At 36.4% G+C, this 18,188-nt stretch overlaps 1 protein-coding gene across 1 annotated transcript in view; it reads right to left on the minus strand.

Annotated features, from left to right (window-relative positions):
• Positions 1–18,188, minus strand: part of LOC107596552 (partitioning defective 3 homolog B-like) — a gene marked incomplete at its 5' end in the record, with an annotated part of 104,698 nt that overhangs the window by 31,072 nt on the left and 55,438 nt on the right. Inside the window, 2 exons of the mRNA XM_016287306.1 lie at positions 14,980–15,083; positions 15,584–15,677. Coding sequence (XP_016142792.1) covers positions 14,980–15,083; positions 15,584–15,677 — 198 coding nt within the window. The remainder of the gene's footprint in view (positions 1–14,979; positions 15,084–15,583; positions 15,678–18,188) is intronic.

Below are 18,188 nucleotides of genomic sequence, written 5' to 3' on the forward strand. Positions count from 1 at the left end.
AGAGAGAGAGAGAGAGAGAGAGAGAGAGAGAGAGAGGGAGAGAGAGAGAGAGATCTTTGTTTTAGACAGTAAGCATTTATCTGTCTCTCAATCAACACACCTGCCTGTCTGTTACTCCGTGTGTGTGTGAGAGAGAGAGAGAGCGAGCGAGAGAAATCTCCTGACTCAGTCTTTGAACATTTAGAGGTGCTGGAGGTGAGGAGACACAAACACACACGGTTTGAAAGTGCCTGTTCAGCACACATGCCCTAAAAAAACATTTACATAATACAGTGCTTCTCCACTGTTTTTGTGCTTCAAGAATGAGACTATGACAATATTACACCTAAACAGCCTAACCAAATTAGTTTACTGTACATATTTAGAAGTTTTATTTAAGTCTTTAAAAATAATCATTAAAACTCATTATCTATTTTATATCCAAGGTTTATATTGTGTATTTAGTAAAAGACAGATTTTACCTAAAAAAATATTTTAGGAATTTTTAGGAACTTTAAATATATACTCAGATTTAGATAGGATTCATATTCTGCTTTATAACATTTATTTAGGATTTATAAATATTTATTCATATTCGGGACATATTCGTTAACTTTATGTTTGGATGTATAAATATATCTTTAGATTTACAACATACAGTGGTGTGAAATAGTGTTGGCCCCCTTCCTGATTTCTTATTTTTTTGCATGTTTGTCACACTTTAATGTTTCAGATCATCAAACAAATTTAAATATTAGTCAAAGATAACACAAGTAAACACAACATGCAGTTTTTAAATGAAGGTTTTTATTATTACCTGACTATAATGTGATTAGAATGCTCAGGACTTTTATTGTAATTATAAGATACCTTATTGGCAAAATCTGTTTTAGTCATGGCCAACTGGAGAAGCACTGTTCTTATATACTTAGCAAAAAACTAAGAAAATCACACTGCAGCACAGACAACATCTGAAATGTTGACATCTCCTCCATCTGAATACAAATGATGACAAACTTGTGCACACAGCCTGCATCAAGCTTTCATTCTTGCAATTTAATTCCACTACATTTCCTGGTCTGTTTCTGTTTATGTTCTTGGCATAACGGTTAAAACCTCAGACAGATATCCAATGTTTTTCCTCTGTCTGGATCTGCAAAGAAAAACAAAAGCAAGGAAACGCATCTGCGAGCTCTCTGCTCGGGTTTTGTCAGCGATTTTGACTTTGCTAAGAGAATAAAACAAGCTGTTTGATGGTAAAAGATTTACGACAAACCTCTAAAATGCAGCTAGACACTGACAGCTGCATAAATACTGCCCAATCACAGTTAAGAGAAACAATTCGTCCAATCATGTTGCTCCTCTCAGTGTAGAGTTTTGCAAGTTGCAACCAGTATTTACTTTGTTTGTCACTGAATGTATCATATTTATCGAACTTGAATTATAAAAGCAGGAGGTCTGGCACGACATCCTGTGTTATTTAAGTATGACAGCAGTTTCTGGGTACAGTATGTGGCTCATTAGCAGAAAGGGAAAGCACATTCAGTCAGCGAGATCTCTGACATGTTGTTTCAATTTCTATTGTCTGTCTGACACGCTCACTCAGGCCTGTTTGACACTAGTGGCATTTCACACATCTGAAGATGATCAGATTACAAGGACAACTGTTCGATAAGAATAATTCTGCAAAACAGGGACATAAAATACTAGATATTAGAGGCAAAAATTGATAGCTTTAGTTTGGAGAGAGGAGAATCGTATTTTCACTGGTTTCTGACTGGTGCAGTGTGTGACCTTCCATGTCTCAGCGAGGGTCTGGATGAGTGCAGAGTTTGAGTGGTTTAGCCCTAAGCTCTTTAGACAGAGATGGATGAGGAGTCAAACTCACAGGCGCAACAATTCTGTTTAGTGTTGCCTTGAGCAGGTGCTGGATATTACTTTGATACACACCGCTGTGCAATAAAAACTCCTGGTCTCAGGCTTGATCTTGAGCAGAGAAGAACACTTTTTAATTTCTGAGAGAGATAGACTAAATTATATTTTATTTTTTAATGAACCACATTTCTTCTAGTAATTTACTGTACAATTACTGTTTCTACCCATCATGCCAGGTTGACAACACAAACGCCATTGGTTGCTTTGTAATCAAACAAAACCTCGAACATTCACAAATCAGAAACGATGAGATCTGTTAGACAATATATGTTAGATTAACAATGAATGACGATTAAAACCTCAGTCTTCTCTTCCTAATAGTCAGGATGTTTTCTGCTAGTCCAGTCAGGCCAGTAGTTTTCATTTTGTCTGCCAAAACATTCACTGGCCCAAAAAGATTTTTTGGGGAAAATAAATAAATAAATAAATAATCTTTACAATTTTTTCAAAATGTTTTCTTTAGAATGTAGAATGAACACAGTATAAACTCAGCTGCATTGTGAAATATTATCACATTATTAAATATTATTATAATTAAATATTAACAACTTAAAATCACTTTTTTTTTCTTTTTTTAATCAAATTCAAAAACAGTTGTGCTGCCTCATATTTTTGTGGAAACTGTGATATTTTTTCAGGATTCATTGATGAACAGAACGATCAAATGAACAGCATTTTTTTTTTTAAATCTTTTTTTACTTTACTGGCACTTTTGATCAATTTCATATGTCCCTACTGAATAAAAGTATTAATTTCTTTCAAAAAATTTACTGACCCCAAACTTTCAAATAGTAGTGTACACCACAGATTTTGCAAAGCATAAAAATGGATGCACAAGATCTGTAAACATACACTTTCATCACAGCACTGGTACAAAAGGACAAATGAGAGTTCTGTCAACTGGCCTGAAACTCTCTCGCACTGGCCCCAGGCCAGCATGCCATATTTAATGCAGAGCCTTGCACAAATCAATCATATTGCTTCAAAAGTCTTAGACTAGCCTAACTAGTGTGTATTATAATCCTATGGGGCTTTTAAGACATCCACGCTCACTACAGTTTTGTAGTATGGGAAAAAGCAGTGTGATCACTGACTACTCACTATTCCTTTAAGATAAAACATGCACTCTCAAGGCCAGCTCTAGTAATCCCTCTCATATGATTTATTTCACACTGAATAACAACAATTTCCTTACTTTTGCGAAAGCATAAACTTGTCTTTCATCACAACTGCTTCAGATGGCATACCTCTCACAAACTCTGTGTATGACGCTTCATGACGTGGCTTCATATCCCCGGCATATATGAAATCATAAGAGAACACAATATCTAACATTCAAATTTTCCTTTGGCAACAGAGGGTTTTTCCATGACTTGAGAAGGAAAGTTGGAGTGTTTGTTCTGGACCAAAGGCTGCTGTGGTATTGGGGTGTGGAGGGACCTGTGGTCTCTGTATTCAGGCCAAAGCAGAAGGAGAATAGGTTTCCCAGGGTGCTTTGCTCTTACATTATGCTCTCCCAGCACTGCTGGCAAAAGACCTCATCTGCCTGACACACACACACATACACGCATGCAGAGTCTGATAATAGAAAGCAAGACTCGGCTACAGCGCTCAAGAGCTGAGGCTTTAAAGAGAAAGAAATCTCATGTTCCTTCTCTCCACTCTTTCATCTGCACTTCACTGCAATTAAGGAGGAAGGAGAAGGAGGAACGAAGTGGCCACTCAGAGGAAGTGGATTCAACTACCCTCATACACTCAGATGCAGACAGACAGAGAGGGGGAGAGAAACAGCGTTTGAGGGAGAAAAGAGAGCTGGTGTCTGGGGAACTGTCCAAAAACCTGCCTGTCTGGGCTTATCTCTGACGATATGGCTTCGAATATGTGAAAATTTACATCAGAAGCGACTGATTCGGGACTCTCTTCATAAGCATAAAATTCAACTGGCATACAAAAGTAGTTGTACTCACAAAATCACACAAGAGATGCGATTCTCGATTGAGTCCAATCAGATTAAACATTAGCAAGTTGCTAAGCTAAAAGTCAGATTCACTAATAAACATCAAAACACACAGACACATACCATACATAGCATTTATGAGAACATTAGGACAATTTCAAAAGCAAAAAGGTCCAAAGGCACAGTTCACACAGAAGTTACTTTCAAACCAAGTAGCTTATTATTGGTTATTGCAATCTGTGACCAACTTGAACTCAATGCAAAAACTGCATGGGGAAATCTTTAGCCCTAATAAAATATTACCGCTTGTGTGGATTCCTATTGGAATGACTAGATTTCACCTGTGAAAGTTCGCTGAACAATAGTAAATGTGACCGCACCTTTAAAATTTGGCCAAAATTAGGTCTCTTAGACGGAATCATATGTTGCTCCCTACCTTTTGAAACAGACTTTGGGGTGGAAATGCACTTTAAATTGCTATCTAGTAAACAAATACATAGACCAAATACACACCAAAAAGACAAATACAGCAGAAGGACATTCTGCAGCATTACACTTAAGATTCACTGGAACGCTCGGGTTCAGGTTTGGTTATTGCTGGGTGTGGCAAATCAGGACCACCGCAATGGATACAGGATCATATTGGCTACCATCCTATATGTTATTAAGCACAGGGAATCAAAACTTGTAAAGAGAAAACGCTCTCCTTATTGTGTTGGACTGTGTCCCGCATCTGGTGGCTGGATGCAGATTATTGCCTTGAGCTGCTTGGCCAGAGAGAGTTATGGGAGCTCTTGGAGCCGGAGGTGTAACACAATTTTGATGGGAATTGGATTCTGAGGCTAGGAATCACGTGTGGGTGGGACCACGGCTGCCAAGAGAGGCTGGGGCACAGAAAGAGGGAGGAATATGAGGAGTGATGGAGAGACAGAGAGAGCACAACGTGAGAGAAAGCAGGGAGGAGAAAGGGAACCCAGCGCCGAGAAGGTTTTAGGGAGATTAAAAGTCCAGAGCGAGGGGCTCTTAAGACCATCCTGCTAATTAAATATGTCAAAGCTCATAAAGACACATTGGGGCCTTTTCCCAGAGCCAAGCTTTACCAAACCCACCTAGTCAGCAAAGCCTTCACATCTTGTCAATAAACATTAGTCTGGGCATCATTTAAACATCCACAAAATGGATTGGTTTATTAAACGTATTACCAATCCCTTTTTTACTACAGTCTCTCTACAGAAAAAAATGGCACATGCCAAAAGACAGTCAATATTCGCTGCCTCACACCACACGACAAAAGCACTGACACACACACACACACACACACACGGATGGCAAATAACCCAAATAACTAAATCTGAAAAGGCCACTGTGGTCTATGGTGACATATTCAACAGGCATGTAAGCCCTATTGCTGTGTTCAGTTCAACTTGGAAAGTTTGAATTTACAACCTACTACTTGGAAAAGTGTAAAAAAATATTACTTGATCTCAGACATCCTTATTTGCAAGCTCGGGCCAAAATCTGACTTGACGATAAAGAAGTGCTGTATTGTACATGTACTCTATTCAAGTCATTTTAAAGGTGCCATAGAATGCATTGATATAATATTTTAAATTGTTCTCTGACACAGAAGGTATGTGGCTTAAGTAAGGGCAAAAATTCTCCAGAAACTGTTTTACATGTCCATTTACAACCCTAGGATTTGTCCCTAGAATTAAATGGTCTGTTATTACCTTATTTGGAAGGGTCATGAATAATAATGTTGAGCTCTGCTCTGATTGGCTGTTTCACAGCGTGGCTCATTTCAGTAGCTCACACTGCAAACAGATCTCTACTGTCCGGCGTGAACGATGGAGGGATTAGGCATCCAACCTTATATGTTTGAGCCTGTATCAGACAAAGATACAGATTTGAGAGATTTTGCAAGAATGTTTAGCGTCCGTGGTATGAGCATGATCGCTGCGAGACATTGGTGGAGTGAACGAGGCTTGAGAGAGAGTTGTGAGTGGGGGCGCGGACGCAGCCTATGTGTTGCCAGATCCAGCTGTTATAAGCGTTTTTTGGACTTGTCTTTTCCACTATTTTGACACTTTAGAAAGTTAATAAAGTAGGACGCTGCAGTTTAGGGTCAGCGATATCTTTATCTTATCTTAATTGCAAAAGATCTGAAATAATTTTGGGTTATTTTTATTTATTTATCGGTTTTTGTTTGTTTTAATAGCAATATCTGGCAACACTGCATCGATGATTCGGCTGTGCAGGTCTGGTTGGACTAGAACATGGGCTGGTATACGTTATGCAAATGTTGGGGGCGTAAACATTAATGATCCCGACTGTAACGTCACAGTTGGTGTTATGTTGGGATTCGCCTATTTTTCAGTGGTCTTTTGCACGTACAAGATTTACATAAGGAAACAATGGTGTTTGAGGCTCACAGTATGCCACTTCCATAGACAGAGCGCTTATTATTCAACTATGCCAAGGTAAATACAGTTTTCCATTCAATGACACCTTTAAAACTTTTCATCATCTAGCACTAACATGTAAACGACAAAAAATATAACCCTTTGCGTGTACTTCCTAAAGACACTTTCTCACGTATTTTACTACAGCATAAAATACATCAGTAATACCCCATTTGTGATTTCACATGTCTTGAGAAAGGCAGTTGCTAAATGGAAGGTTGTTGGAGACATTAAACGCCATCACACCAAACAGAAAACTAGGGATGCACGATATATCGGCCACCATATCGGTATCGGCCGATAAATGATCATTTTTTCTGTTATCGGTATCGGCCTGATAAGAAAATTTGGCCGATATCTTAAAGCCGATAAATAATGCATTATTTCCTTCACTCATCTACTCACTAGTCTGCTTTTACAGTCTAGTTTACACCCACGACCTTGTAAACTGTTCCTACTGAAACTTTTCAACTTGCACGTTTTATATAAATATGGAAAGAGTTGTCAGAAGCTTAATGGGATAGTTCACCCAAAAATAAAAAACGTACAAATTTGAACTAAAATAACTACATTACTGCAACCCTATGAATGAATTAAAGAAATGCATATTTTTCAATTACAGAGAACTTGGAGAGTGTGGGCTGCTTTTGGTGCTTCAAATTGTGCATAAAAAAATGAGGTCCAAGATTGAGAATACACTAGAAGTTAACATTTAAAAAAATGAGTCATTTTCTTCTCTCTATTTAACATTAACTTTCAATAGTGAAAGAAGTCAAAACACGGACGGTGAAGGAAATTGCCATTAGTGTGAGCCTGTAGCTGTAGCTCTCTTCTCTAAGCAGAGTTTTTCCAAAGACTAACCAGCATACTAAAGGTCCCTCTATTAAAAGGAGTTATTTTCTTCGGTTCTTCAATTAATTTCTTAATGAGTTATTTTCTTCAATTTCAGTATTGAGCATTCAAACAGTACACTGTTTTCTTTAGCAGATTTCTAAAGGAATTAAAACTGTAAACAATGAAATCGGTGCAAAAACTCCCACTCCATCTCCACGGATAATTGCACACCTGCAAAACAAATGCTAGCATTGCTTTTCTGCTTTGTGTCATCTTGCACAATTCAGACGATGAAACGTTTAATGGTCGGAAGCTGGAGATATCAAGTAGAAATGTCCCACATCCGACTTTGAATGGAACACAGCTTATAACTCCTCAACAGGTCAGAGGTCACATGTGTTCTCTGTGGGAGTCCCATATGAGAGCGATGCTCTCCAAAAGTATAGAATGAATGAGGATAGAGTGAGAAAGAAAGATGCGAGCTGAAAGACCCCTGGCCCAATATCATCTCACTCATTTCACTGTAACTGAACTGAGGGTCACACTATGGAGGAAGAGTGGGAGGGTGTGGAGAGGAGCACAGAGGGATGAAGGGAGTAGGCATTGGGACGTAGAGAGCATCTGGTGGAAACATGTTCCATCGTCTCATGGGCCACACACACGTTTTTGTTCCACTTACTACTGGGCTGCCTCAAAATCTAGTAAGTTGCCTACATAAAAAGCATTTTTGGGCATAAGACTCACTCATAGATAAGACTATGAAACCAAATAAAGCTGCTTAGAAAGGTTCACTTGGTTCTGAGAAAGCCTTAGCAATACACACATACAAAGGTGTAATGTGAAAAAAAAAATATATATATATAATATAAAAGATAATTTTGAGAAAACGGCATGCAAAAAAATTCCTATAAACCCTATTTTATGGAGTTGTAAATAATACAAAGATCAGTGGAATTCATTTTACAAGAAAGTACTATTTCACTCTTTCTACTTCAAAATTTCATGTTTAATTCAATGTGTTACTTGCCTTACAAATGAAATGCAGGATCTTTTTTTTTTTTCAGTGTAGGCCAGAATCTAACATCCATTAAACAGTACACTAGAATAAACTACAGGTTAAACCACATCTTTCACTGGTTTGCATTAGGTTTCACTATGTCAGTGAGAGCTCCTTGACAAAGACTGTAATGGATTTTCTTTAAAGGAGAGGCAGTGTTTGTGATGTTTTACCATCATCCACACCAAGCTTCAGGCTGTACACATGGTGGATACTAATAATAATATTAATAATATCAAGATATTACCTATGAAACCCTTTGGTCTCCTCCTATGCACATCACTCTCTCAGCTTTCCAGACCCATACGGCCTGTATGCTCTCTTACAGGGGTCTACACGGGGCCCTCAGGGGCCAATCCATCAGACACAAGCACAACGGAACAAGTCTATCAGCAGGGCACTGGAGTCAGACCGGACACAGCTGTGGGCATGAGTGTGTGTAATTATTTCATAATTGTCTGTTTCAAATGTGTGAAAGCTTATTGACTCAGCAGCAAGTATAAGTTGAAGATGTTGTGTGTGCTGGCTGGCACCAGCGATTCTGGGTTTGAAACAATGTGCTATTGTGTGGAAAAATTGGCTTATCCTTTGTCCTGACAATGATGTGCAGGGAGTTTTAGCCAATCAGCTTAGAGAATCCAATGTCACGTCCCACAGAACTTGAGTTTTCACCCAAACTCAATTTATGAGTGAAATGTTTCTTTCTCTCAGAGACAAATAAGCTTAATTGGCATGAAAAATTGCATTGTTGCAGAAGCATTAAAATACAGTTAGAATAAATTCATAGTGAATAAAATGAATAAGATATGTCAAGTCATATTTATTTATACAGCGCTTTTTACAATACAGATGGTTTCAAAGCAGATTCTCATTAATAAAAAGGAAAGCATCAGTATTGCTGTTATAAAATGAAAAAATTATTAAATGAATTCAGCTCTACAGAAGACAATAGTGTGATTATTCATATCAGTTTAGTTCAATGTTTCAATTCAGTTCAACTGTGAATGTTGAAAAGTTCATCAATTATGAAACGGGTTCAATTCAATTCAAGGCAAAAGTGTATTTTCAGGTCAAGTCAGTTCAATGTTGATTCAATTCAGTTCAATAACAGTGGCTATGTTGAAAACGCTAAAAGGTAGTTACTAACTGGCCCATCTCTAAATCTTTATGATATTCTGTTTTCTATATATGGCGTAAGACTTTATGGCCAAAAAGACTGGTTAGACTAATTTATCATCGACTAATCACAACGGTATGATTTAATTTCTCTCAGAGACAAATAAGCTTAATTGGCATGAAAAATTGCATTGTTGCAGAAGCATTAAAATACAGTTAGAATAAATTAATAGTGAATAAAATGAATAAGATATGTCAAGTCATATTTATTTATACAGCGCTTTTTACAATACAGATGGTTTCAAAGCAGATTCTCATTAATAAAAAGGAAAGCATCAGTATTGCTGTTATAAAATGAAAAAATAATTAAATGAATTCAGCTCTACAGAAGACAATAGTGTGATTATTCATATCAGTTTAGTTCAATGTTTCAATTCAGTTCAACTGTGAATGTTGAAAAGTTCATCAATTATGAAACGGGTTCAATTCAATTCAAGGCAAAAGTGTATTTTCAGGTCAAGTCAGTTCAATGTTGATTCAATTCAGTTCAATAACAGTGGCTATGTTGAAAACGCTAAAAGGTAGTTACTAACTGGCCCATCTCTAAATCTTTATGATATTCTGTTTTCTATATATGGCGTAAGACTTTATGGCCAAAAAGACTGGTTAGACTAATTTATCATCGACTAATCACAACGGTATGATTTTATTTTTTCTGTGAAACATAATGGAAGAAATTTAGAAAAATGTCATGAGGGTGAGTAAATGACAGAATGTAAATTTTGGAGTTTAAGTATCATTCATGTCCGTAGCACAAAATGTGTGGGACGAGTTACGCCAAGTGTGATTCTAGGCCAATGAAATTTTAGTGGATGGAGTTACCGAGGATAACAGCAGAAATAAAAACCAGGCCATTGACAAAATGTACTGCCTTAGCAAATACATACAAATAACATGTGAAGGTGAAAATAAAGATGGTGTGTTGTCTAACCAAAGTGTATAAAATGAGCAAAACATATGCATTATGACTGAGATCTGAACGACATTCATGTCCTGCTAATAATACACACACAACAAACCAGTTGTACATTGCACGATGTCCATCTCTTATGAACAATTATTTCCTGTTTTTCAATTCAACTCGTTCCTAAAACAGAATGTAGATAATGGTTGTTTTCCCGCATTACAAATCTAATTCTGATTCCACAGAGAGGGTTAAAACAATACAAAATAGGTCAATGAATAATGCTTCTCCAGAAAGACACTGATTCAATTCAGTTCAATAACAGTGGCTATGTTGAAAATGTTAAAAGGTAGTTACTAACTGGCCCATCTCTAAATCTTTATGATATTCTGTTTTCTATATATGGCGTAAGACTTTATGGCCAAAAAGACTGGTTAGACTAATTTATCATCGACTAATCACAACGGTATGATTTAATTTTTTCTGTGAAACATAATGGAAGAAATTTAGAAAAATGTCATGAGGGTGAGTAAATGACAGAATGTAAATTTTGGAGTTTAAGTATCATTCATGTCCGTAGCACAAAATGTGTGGGACGAGTTACGCCAAGTGTGATTCTAGGCCAATGAAATTTTAGTGGATGGAGTTACCGAGGATAACAGCAGAAATAAAAACCAGGCCATTGACAAAATGTACTGCCTTAGCAAATACATACAAATAACATGTGAAGGTGAAAATAAAGATGGTGTGTTGTCTAACCAAAGTGTATAAAATGAGCAAAACATATGCATTATGACTGAGATCTGAACGACATTCATGTCCTGCTAATAATACACACATGTTGTCAGTTTCCTCTTTGCTCCACAATGTATTTTGTGAGAACATGATGTGTGGCGTGAGAGTGCCAAGGCTTGTCGGACATAGCAACAGTAACTAATGGGGGGTTTGCGAAGGGTCAACTGACACCTATGATGAGGTCAGAGAGATAAAAAATAGCTCTACATCCATTATGCTCCCTCATTAAGTCATAGAAACTAGCAAAAAAAGGTTGTTTTGAATGAGGAAAAGGTATTTTGCCGTGTGACTATTAGAAACACACACACTCTTATACTATCACGAAAATGAAAGCCAATCAATTGTTGGCATAGTCGATTGCTGCCACCGAAACATTACTTTGCGAGAACCAAATATGGAAAACTAATGAAGTGTAATTGAAATTCTGCTGCATCCAGCGTTTTAAGAGAGTGAAATATTTCTCATTCAGTGTGTTATGGAAAAAAGCCGAGCTAATAGGGTCATCCTTAGCTAATGTGTGGAAATGTGCTGCACTGTTCAATTCTCATGGTGAGCGTTCAATTTTTAGAGCCGTCGCACCCATCACGCCTGCACAGAAAATGACTTGCAAAAGCGGCCATCTCATTTCTGTTTTAGTGATCCCTCCATTCCTCAGAGGCAGTCATCCAGTGGACCCTCTTCCTCGCTCACAACATCTCTCTCTTCTCATCTGCACCTCTATAATCTCCTCTCTCACTCTCATTACTCCTTTTCTTTCCTGTCTCCGTCCTGAGGGAGGAAAGGTGGGAGAAGTCTGTCATCGTTCTCCCCTGCGGCTCTCCTTGCTAAGACACAAACCGATGGACTCCCTTAAACTGCTCTGTGGAGCGCTGCAGAGGCCCCGTCTGAATATTTGCTGCAAGTATGGGTATCATAAAGCTAGTCTCTTATCTTTTAAGCCTTTATTGTAGGCAGAGCTGAGAGAAGAATAAAGGGTAGGACATGATCAGAGAATTATATAAGACGTTTGAATAGAAGTTATGGTCCCCCACAAGAGCACACATTGTAACCAAAGTATGCAACTTGATGGTGTACATGTGCACACGTTTGTTAAATCATAATTAAATAAGTATAAAATAAGTAAAACGATCAGTGGTGATTCTTATTACATTCTCAGTGCTGTAGTACACTTTAATTTTTTCCAAATTGTTTTCTTATGAAAATCAATTGTTCTGTATTACCGTAATGACAATTTTTATGAAAAAAACTTGTCACTTTCTTTATGTATATATATATTTTAAAGAATTTTCTTATGCTCACTAAGGCTGTATCTATTTGATCAAAAATACAGAAAAAAAACTAATTTTGTGAAATATTATTGCAATTTAAAATAACAGTTTTCTATTTTAATATACTTTAAAGTATAATTTATTCCTGTGAAGCAAAGCAGCATTTTCAGCATCATTACTTCAGTCTTCAGTGTCACATGATCCTTCAGAAATCATTCTAATATGCTGATTTTTGATTAATGTTGGAAACAGATGTGCTGCTTAATATTTTTTGGGACCTGTAATACTTTTTTCAGGATTATTTGATAAATAAAAACAGTTAAAAAGAACAGTATTTATTCAATATAGAAATGGTCAATTTTAGTCAAATTTAGTAATTTCTTTCTTTTTTTAAGAAAGTAATACTTTTGTTCAGCAAGGATGTGTTAAATGGATAAAAAGTAAATAGTAAAGATAGTAAAGACCTATACTGTTAGAAAATATTTCTATTTTGAATAAACGCTGCTCTCTTTTTTACTTTTCATTCATCAATGAATCAAAGAAAAAACTATCACAGATTTCAAAAAATATTAAGCAGCACAACAGTTTCAACACTGATAATAAATAAGAATATTAGAATGATTTCTGAAGGATCGTGTAACACTGAAGTCTGGTGTAATGGCTGATGAAAATTCAGTGCTGCATCACAGAAAGTTTTTTTTCTGTATTTTTGATCAAATAAATACAGCCTTGATGAGCACAAGAGACTCCATTAAAAACATTACAAATCTTACTGATCCCAATCTTTTTTACGTCAGTGTATATTAAAATATAAATATATACATTCTTCTAATTCGATCTCTTTTTTCCCCAATTAATTTGCTCTTGATAGGTTTTGAGAAATTCATCCAACCGCTCAGCTATTCCAACACAGTTATTGAATTTTCAATGGATGATGTAAATCAGTACGATTTACTTTATAACCCCATCAACAGTAACAAAACAACACTGGTGTACTTCCTGCACTCATCATTAACAAAGTTACTTGCCTGCCAACCGGCCAGGAAAACAAATCGCCACTAAAGCAGTCATATCAGCGCATACACAGTAATCAAAACAAAGCCATTACAGCAGCTGTAAACCTAAATCTAGCATACAGGTTTACATTCTCACAGCTATTCATGCCTCTGAGGGGATCCAGAGAGAAGGAGGGTGGCATAATTCACTCGATTTTTTTCCTTTTAAATGTGCCTACGCCCAGGTGAATATGAGCGTACACCAAAAAATTTCAATTAAAAAAACTATTCAAACTTTCTATTATTCATGAACTAAAGGGGGCTCTCTTTATTGGTTATGTATTATTAATATCCTAGCGCTCGTATCAAAGATGATCCAATTTCATATCCAGCACTTGGAACCAAATTACAGTGGGTTTTTATTCATGGTTGAATTGGACCGCGGGGCTCGCTCAGGCTGGCCATTGTGCCGCCCACCATAGCTACAGTCGCCACGGTCACCAGAGAGCAGCCCCCGTCCACCCCCGTCATATTGAGCTCTTCAATACTTTCACTATTGTTTTTTAAAAAAGCCATCATGTGACACAGATTTGGTCTGTAGCCGTGGCTGATGTATCAGATATAGAGCGCCGCTGATTAGATTTCCAAGGTAATGTTGGAACACGAGAGATTAATTGTGTTACAGTGAGGAGGAGCATTGATTTATCCCCCAGCATGCACTTAGACAAGTCAGCCCACATTTCACATTGAAGAGACTGCTAGAACATGGATGGTTTCCACTCCTCTTAATATGATATATTCTAAATACTGTTTGTATATATATGAGATCCACTCACAGGTGCATAATGGAATTAGATTTGTGTCAAAAATATAGAATCAAAGTAATATATACACCACTGTTCAAAAGTTTGGGGTCAGTAAGATTTTTATAATTATATTACTTTTTTAAAAGAAGTCTTTTCAAACATCAAAAATACAATATAAACATTAATACTGTAAAATATTTGTACAATTTAAGCTGTTTACAATTTGAACATATTTTAAAATGTAATTTATTCTTCTGATGCAAAGCTGAATTTTCAGCAGCCATTACTTTAGACTCCAGTGTCACATGATCCTTTCGAAATCATTCTTATGTGCTGATTTAGTGCTTTTTTAAAAACATTTCTTAATACCATTAATTTAGAAAATTGAACATTTTAAAAGCTCCTCAATATTTTTGTGGATATAGTATAAGTATGTGATTTTTTTTTCAGAATCCTTTGATGTAAAGAAAGTTCAAAATAAAAGCATTCATTTAAAAGATTAATTTTCTGTAACATTATCAATTCATTTACTGTCACTTTTGATAAATTTAATGCATCTAAAGTATTAGATAAAAAAAAAGATAAAATAAAAAATAAAAACGTTCAGACCCCAAACTTTTGAATGGTACTGTGAATAGTAGCACATCTGTTCACTTGGTTTTAACAATTTATTTGATCATCTCCAGGTTAACTCTGGATGTCTTTATTCTCTGTAAAGCTATGTTTGCTCAAAATGTTATACTTTTCCATTTCCATTGATAGGACAACACAGAGAGAAGGCAGACATCAGACAATAATGTGAATGACTTACCCAGATCCATGCTCTTAGATGACTTCACATGATTCTGCTCCATATGACCCTGCTGACCTCCGTCAGTCAAAGAAGCGTCAGCTGAACGAAGACCTGAACTCAGACTGGACACACACACACAAACAGGGCAAACATGCATTTCTTTATTATTTTTATTAAATAGTTTTAAGTCACAGAACAAAATATTGCACGGGTTTGCACGACAACTTGTTTTTTACTAGTCTGACAGAAAAACAGTCAGTGGGATTAGTGTTTAACTCATGAAAATCAATCACCATAAAATACTCATGTTCCACTTGCTCATTCATTGACACTTTACTATGTTCACGATGGTTTAAAAGATTTCTGGTTTGTAAACACTACAAACTCAGATCATCTCAAGCCATATATTTGGCATTTACAATACAAAACTAATGTCAGATAATTTAGCTACACTGGGTTACAGTTTGTGGTCAGAGGAACTGTCCTCCTGATTTTGCCAAGTGCAGACAAATACTCAAGTCATGTGACCAACTGGTGTCAAAAATAATTAACTAGCCGTGCAACCCCAACATGGAAAAAGAGACATGTTTGTCAATTTCGGTCCAAGGCAAATCCATGTTACCTCTGCTGGAGTGTCAGGCTGTCCTGTCTATGAGGATTAGCAGCAAAGCCTTCATCATCCCCCTCTTCCATGTGACTGTATCCCCCATTTGAAACTGTGAGAGAACGGGCAAACCACAGAGAGAGAAAAGCAATCATTAGAGCTCTGAGGAAATATTATGCAGGCTCATTTAAGAGGGGTCTGCTGGGGTCAGGCCAGCGGTGGAGAAGGGTGACAGTCTGAGGCAGACAGGCAGAGACAGAGACCATTATCAGCTCCAACACACTGCAATCTCCACTCACCTTTAATGATCTTTCACTCCTATGATAATAGGACTGGGGTCTCGGATTGACTTGATTTTTCCCCCTCTAAGCTTGGTTAAGCTTGTAAGAGTGTGCATGTATGTGCGTCTGACAGACTTTGTCTCTATAACTAAACATATGTTATTAACACTATTATTGGTATGATTAGTCTGCTATATTCTTAATTAGTAATGTTTATTGTAACTCCATTTATTATTTACTAGTTTGTTATTTCTCTGAGATACAACAGTGTAGAACAACAGTGTAGACCACAAAAAATTACTTCTTTGTTTTATATGTATACATTACTGTTCATACCATTTAATATATTTTAAAGTGTAATTTATTCCTGCGACGCAAAGCTGAAATTTCAGCAGCCATTACTTCAGTCTTCAGTGCCACATGATCCTTCAGAAATCATTTGCATCTCAAGAAACAAGTAGACATTTGTCTACTTAATGCTTTTGTGGAAACAGTGAATTTTTTTCAAGATCCTTTGATGAACAGAAAACTTATCACATTATTAATGTCACAATTTAATGCGTACTTACTGAATAAAAATATGAATTTAATACTTTAATTAATTAATTAATTTTGAACAGTAGTGTAAATAAAAAAAGTGCAGCCTAAAAATAAATATACATAGCCCTGTTTTCTCAGTATGTACAGTAGGTAAATGTATTTAATGTCAATAAAGCATACTGTATTAATCTGAACATTATATATATATATATATATATATATATATATATTTGTTTGTTTGTATGATATATACAGTATAAAGTCTTAGTAGGTTAAGAAGGATGAAACCAACAGCCCAACAGAATGTGTATTGAGGAGATGAAAGACAGGAAGCGCAGTTAGCAGGATGATGCAGTGACTGTGTACTCGGTTCATGTCTCATTCGCCTAAAGAGACTACACACTACTGTTGCCTGGTTCTCGCTAGTCAACACAGAAGCTTTAAACCACCTGCTGCAGAAACAAAGACACAATGAGCTGTTTCTAAGTGTGTGTATTAACTCAAGGGCAGTTTATGAGCATTTATCCAGAATTCTCCTTTATTATTTAGTTGATGTTTTCAACAACTGTGTCTGGAGCCCCACATGACAAAGACCTCATTAATGTCTGTTAGGCCAAATAGTGCAGAACCAAAACAAAGGCTGGAGGTCTTTGTCTAAAGGCCAACAACGCACAATTGAAAATGAATGCTTCAGATTCCCAGACACTTAGCGAATGCATTTTATAAGCAATCTACAGTATGAACAGTTCCAGATATAGACTGAACCCTTGTAATCATTTCCTAAACCATTTCCTTTAGCAGAGTCAACTGCTTATGACAGCTGCTACAGCAGTTGTTGGCTGTGGATTTTTTTTTGAATAAAATTAATGAATAAACATCATAAATTAACTTTATAAAAAATTTATTATAAATCTAAAATGAAAAATATACATTTAAAAATAGCAAACACACACACAAAACGCTGTTAAAACATATATTCGCTGTCAAGTAAATGTGAAATGCATATAATTAATTTAATTAATGACTAATTAACTTTGGCAGAGAAATCACCAACCCTCCCAAATAGAAAGTCGTTATTGTGTTAAATGAGAAAATCATTGAATATATTACAAAAAACATGCCTTTAGAGAGAAATGTTTTGATTCAACATTGCAAAAAGAATGATAACACATGGTTATTAATGTTTTTGTAATTAAACATTGAAATTACATGTTTTTAATTAAATGATACTCTAAAACTTAAACTAAAACTGCCCGAAGACGACAGAAAGTCACTGACTTAAAATGCCCCTATTATGGATTTTTGAAAATTACCTTCATGCAGTGTGTAACAGCTCTAAGTGAATGTACACATCTTGCAAAATTTTAAATCTGAAAGTGCACCGTGTATAAAGTTATCGTCTCTTAAATGAAAGAGTCGACTCTGAATCGTTTGGTGTCAAACGAAACTGAATCTGAGTCGTTTTTAAAACGAATCCCAAGCCGTTTCATGTTGATGTCAACATGAAACATTAGCATATTGCCCGCTCTCTTTTCGCGTTGGCCTGAATGAAAATGCAAATGAATTCTTTGCCACTATGTGGTGCATTTGGAGCGGTAAAAATAGCGGATTCCCCGGTAATGCCGCACACAAAGCAGCACTGAGCTCACAAACGCTGCTTTATCAGGGATTACAGGCAAGATGACATTAAAATGAGACCAATCGGACCAATCACCGCAGATTAGCGTCACGCAAAGGAGGGGTTTGGAAAAATGAATCGTTAAACGAATCGTTTGGGAGTTGTTGAGCAAATAAGGTAAAAA

Source organism: Sinocyclocheilus grahami, unplaced genomic scaffold (genome assembly GCF_001515645.1).
Source record: "Sinocyclocheilus grahami isolate Dianchi unplaced genomic scaffold, SAMN03320097.WGS_v1.1 scaffold220.1, whole genome shotgun sequence".
NCBI classification, from domain to species: domain Eukaryota; kingdom Metazoa; phylum Chordata; class Actinopteri; order Cypriniformes; family Cyprinidae; genus Sinocyclocheilus; species Sinocyclocheilus grahami.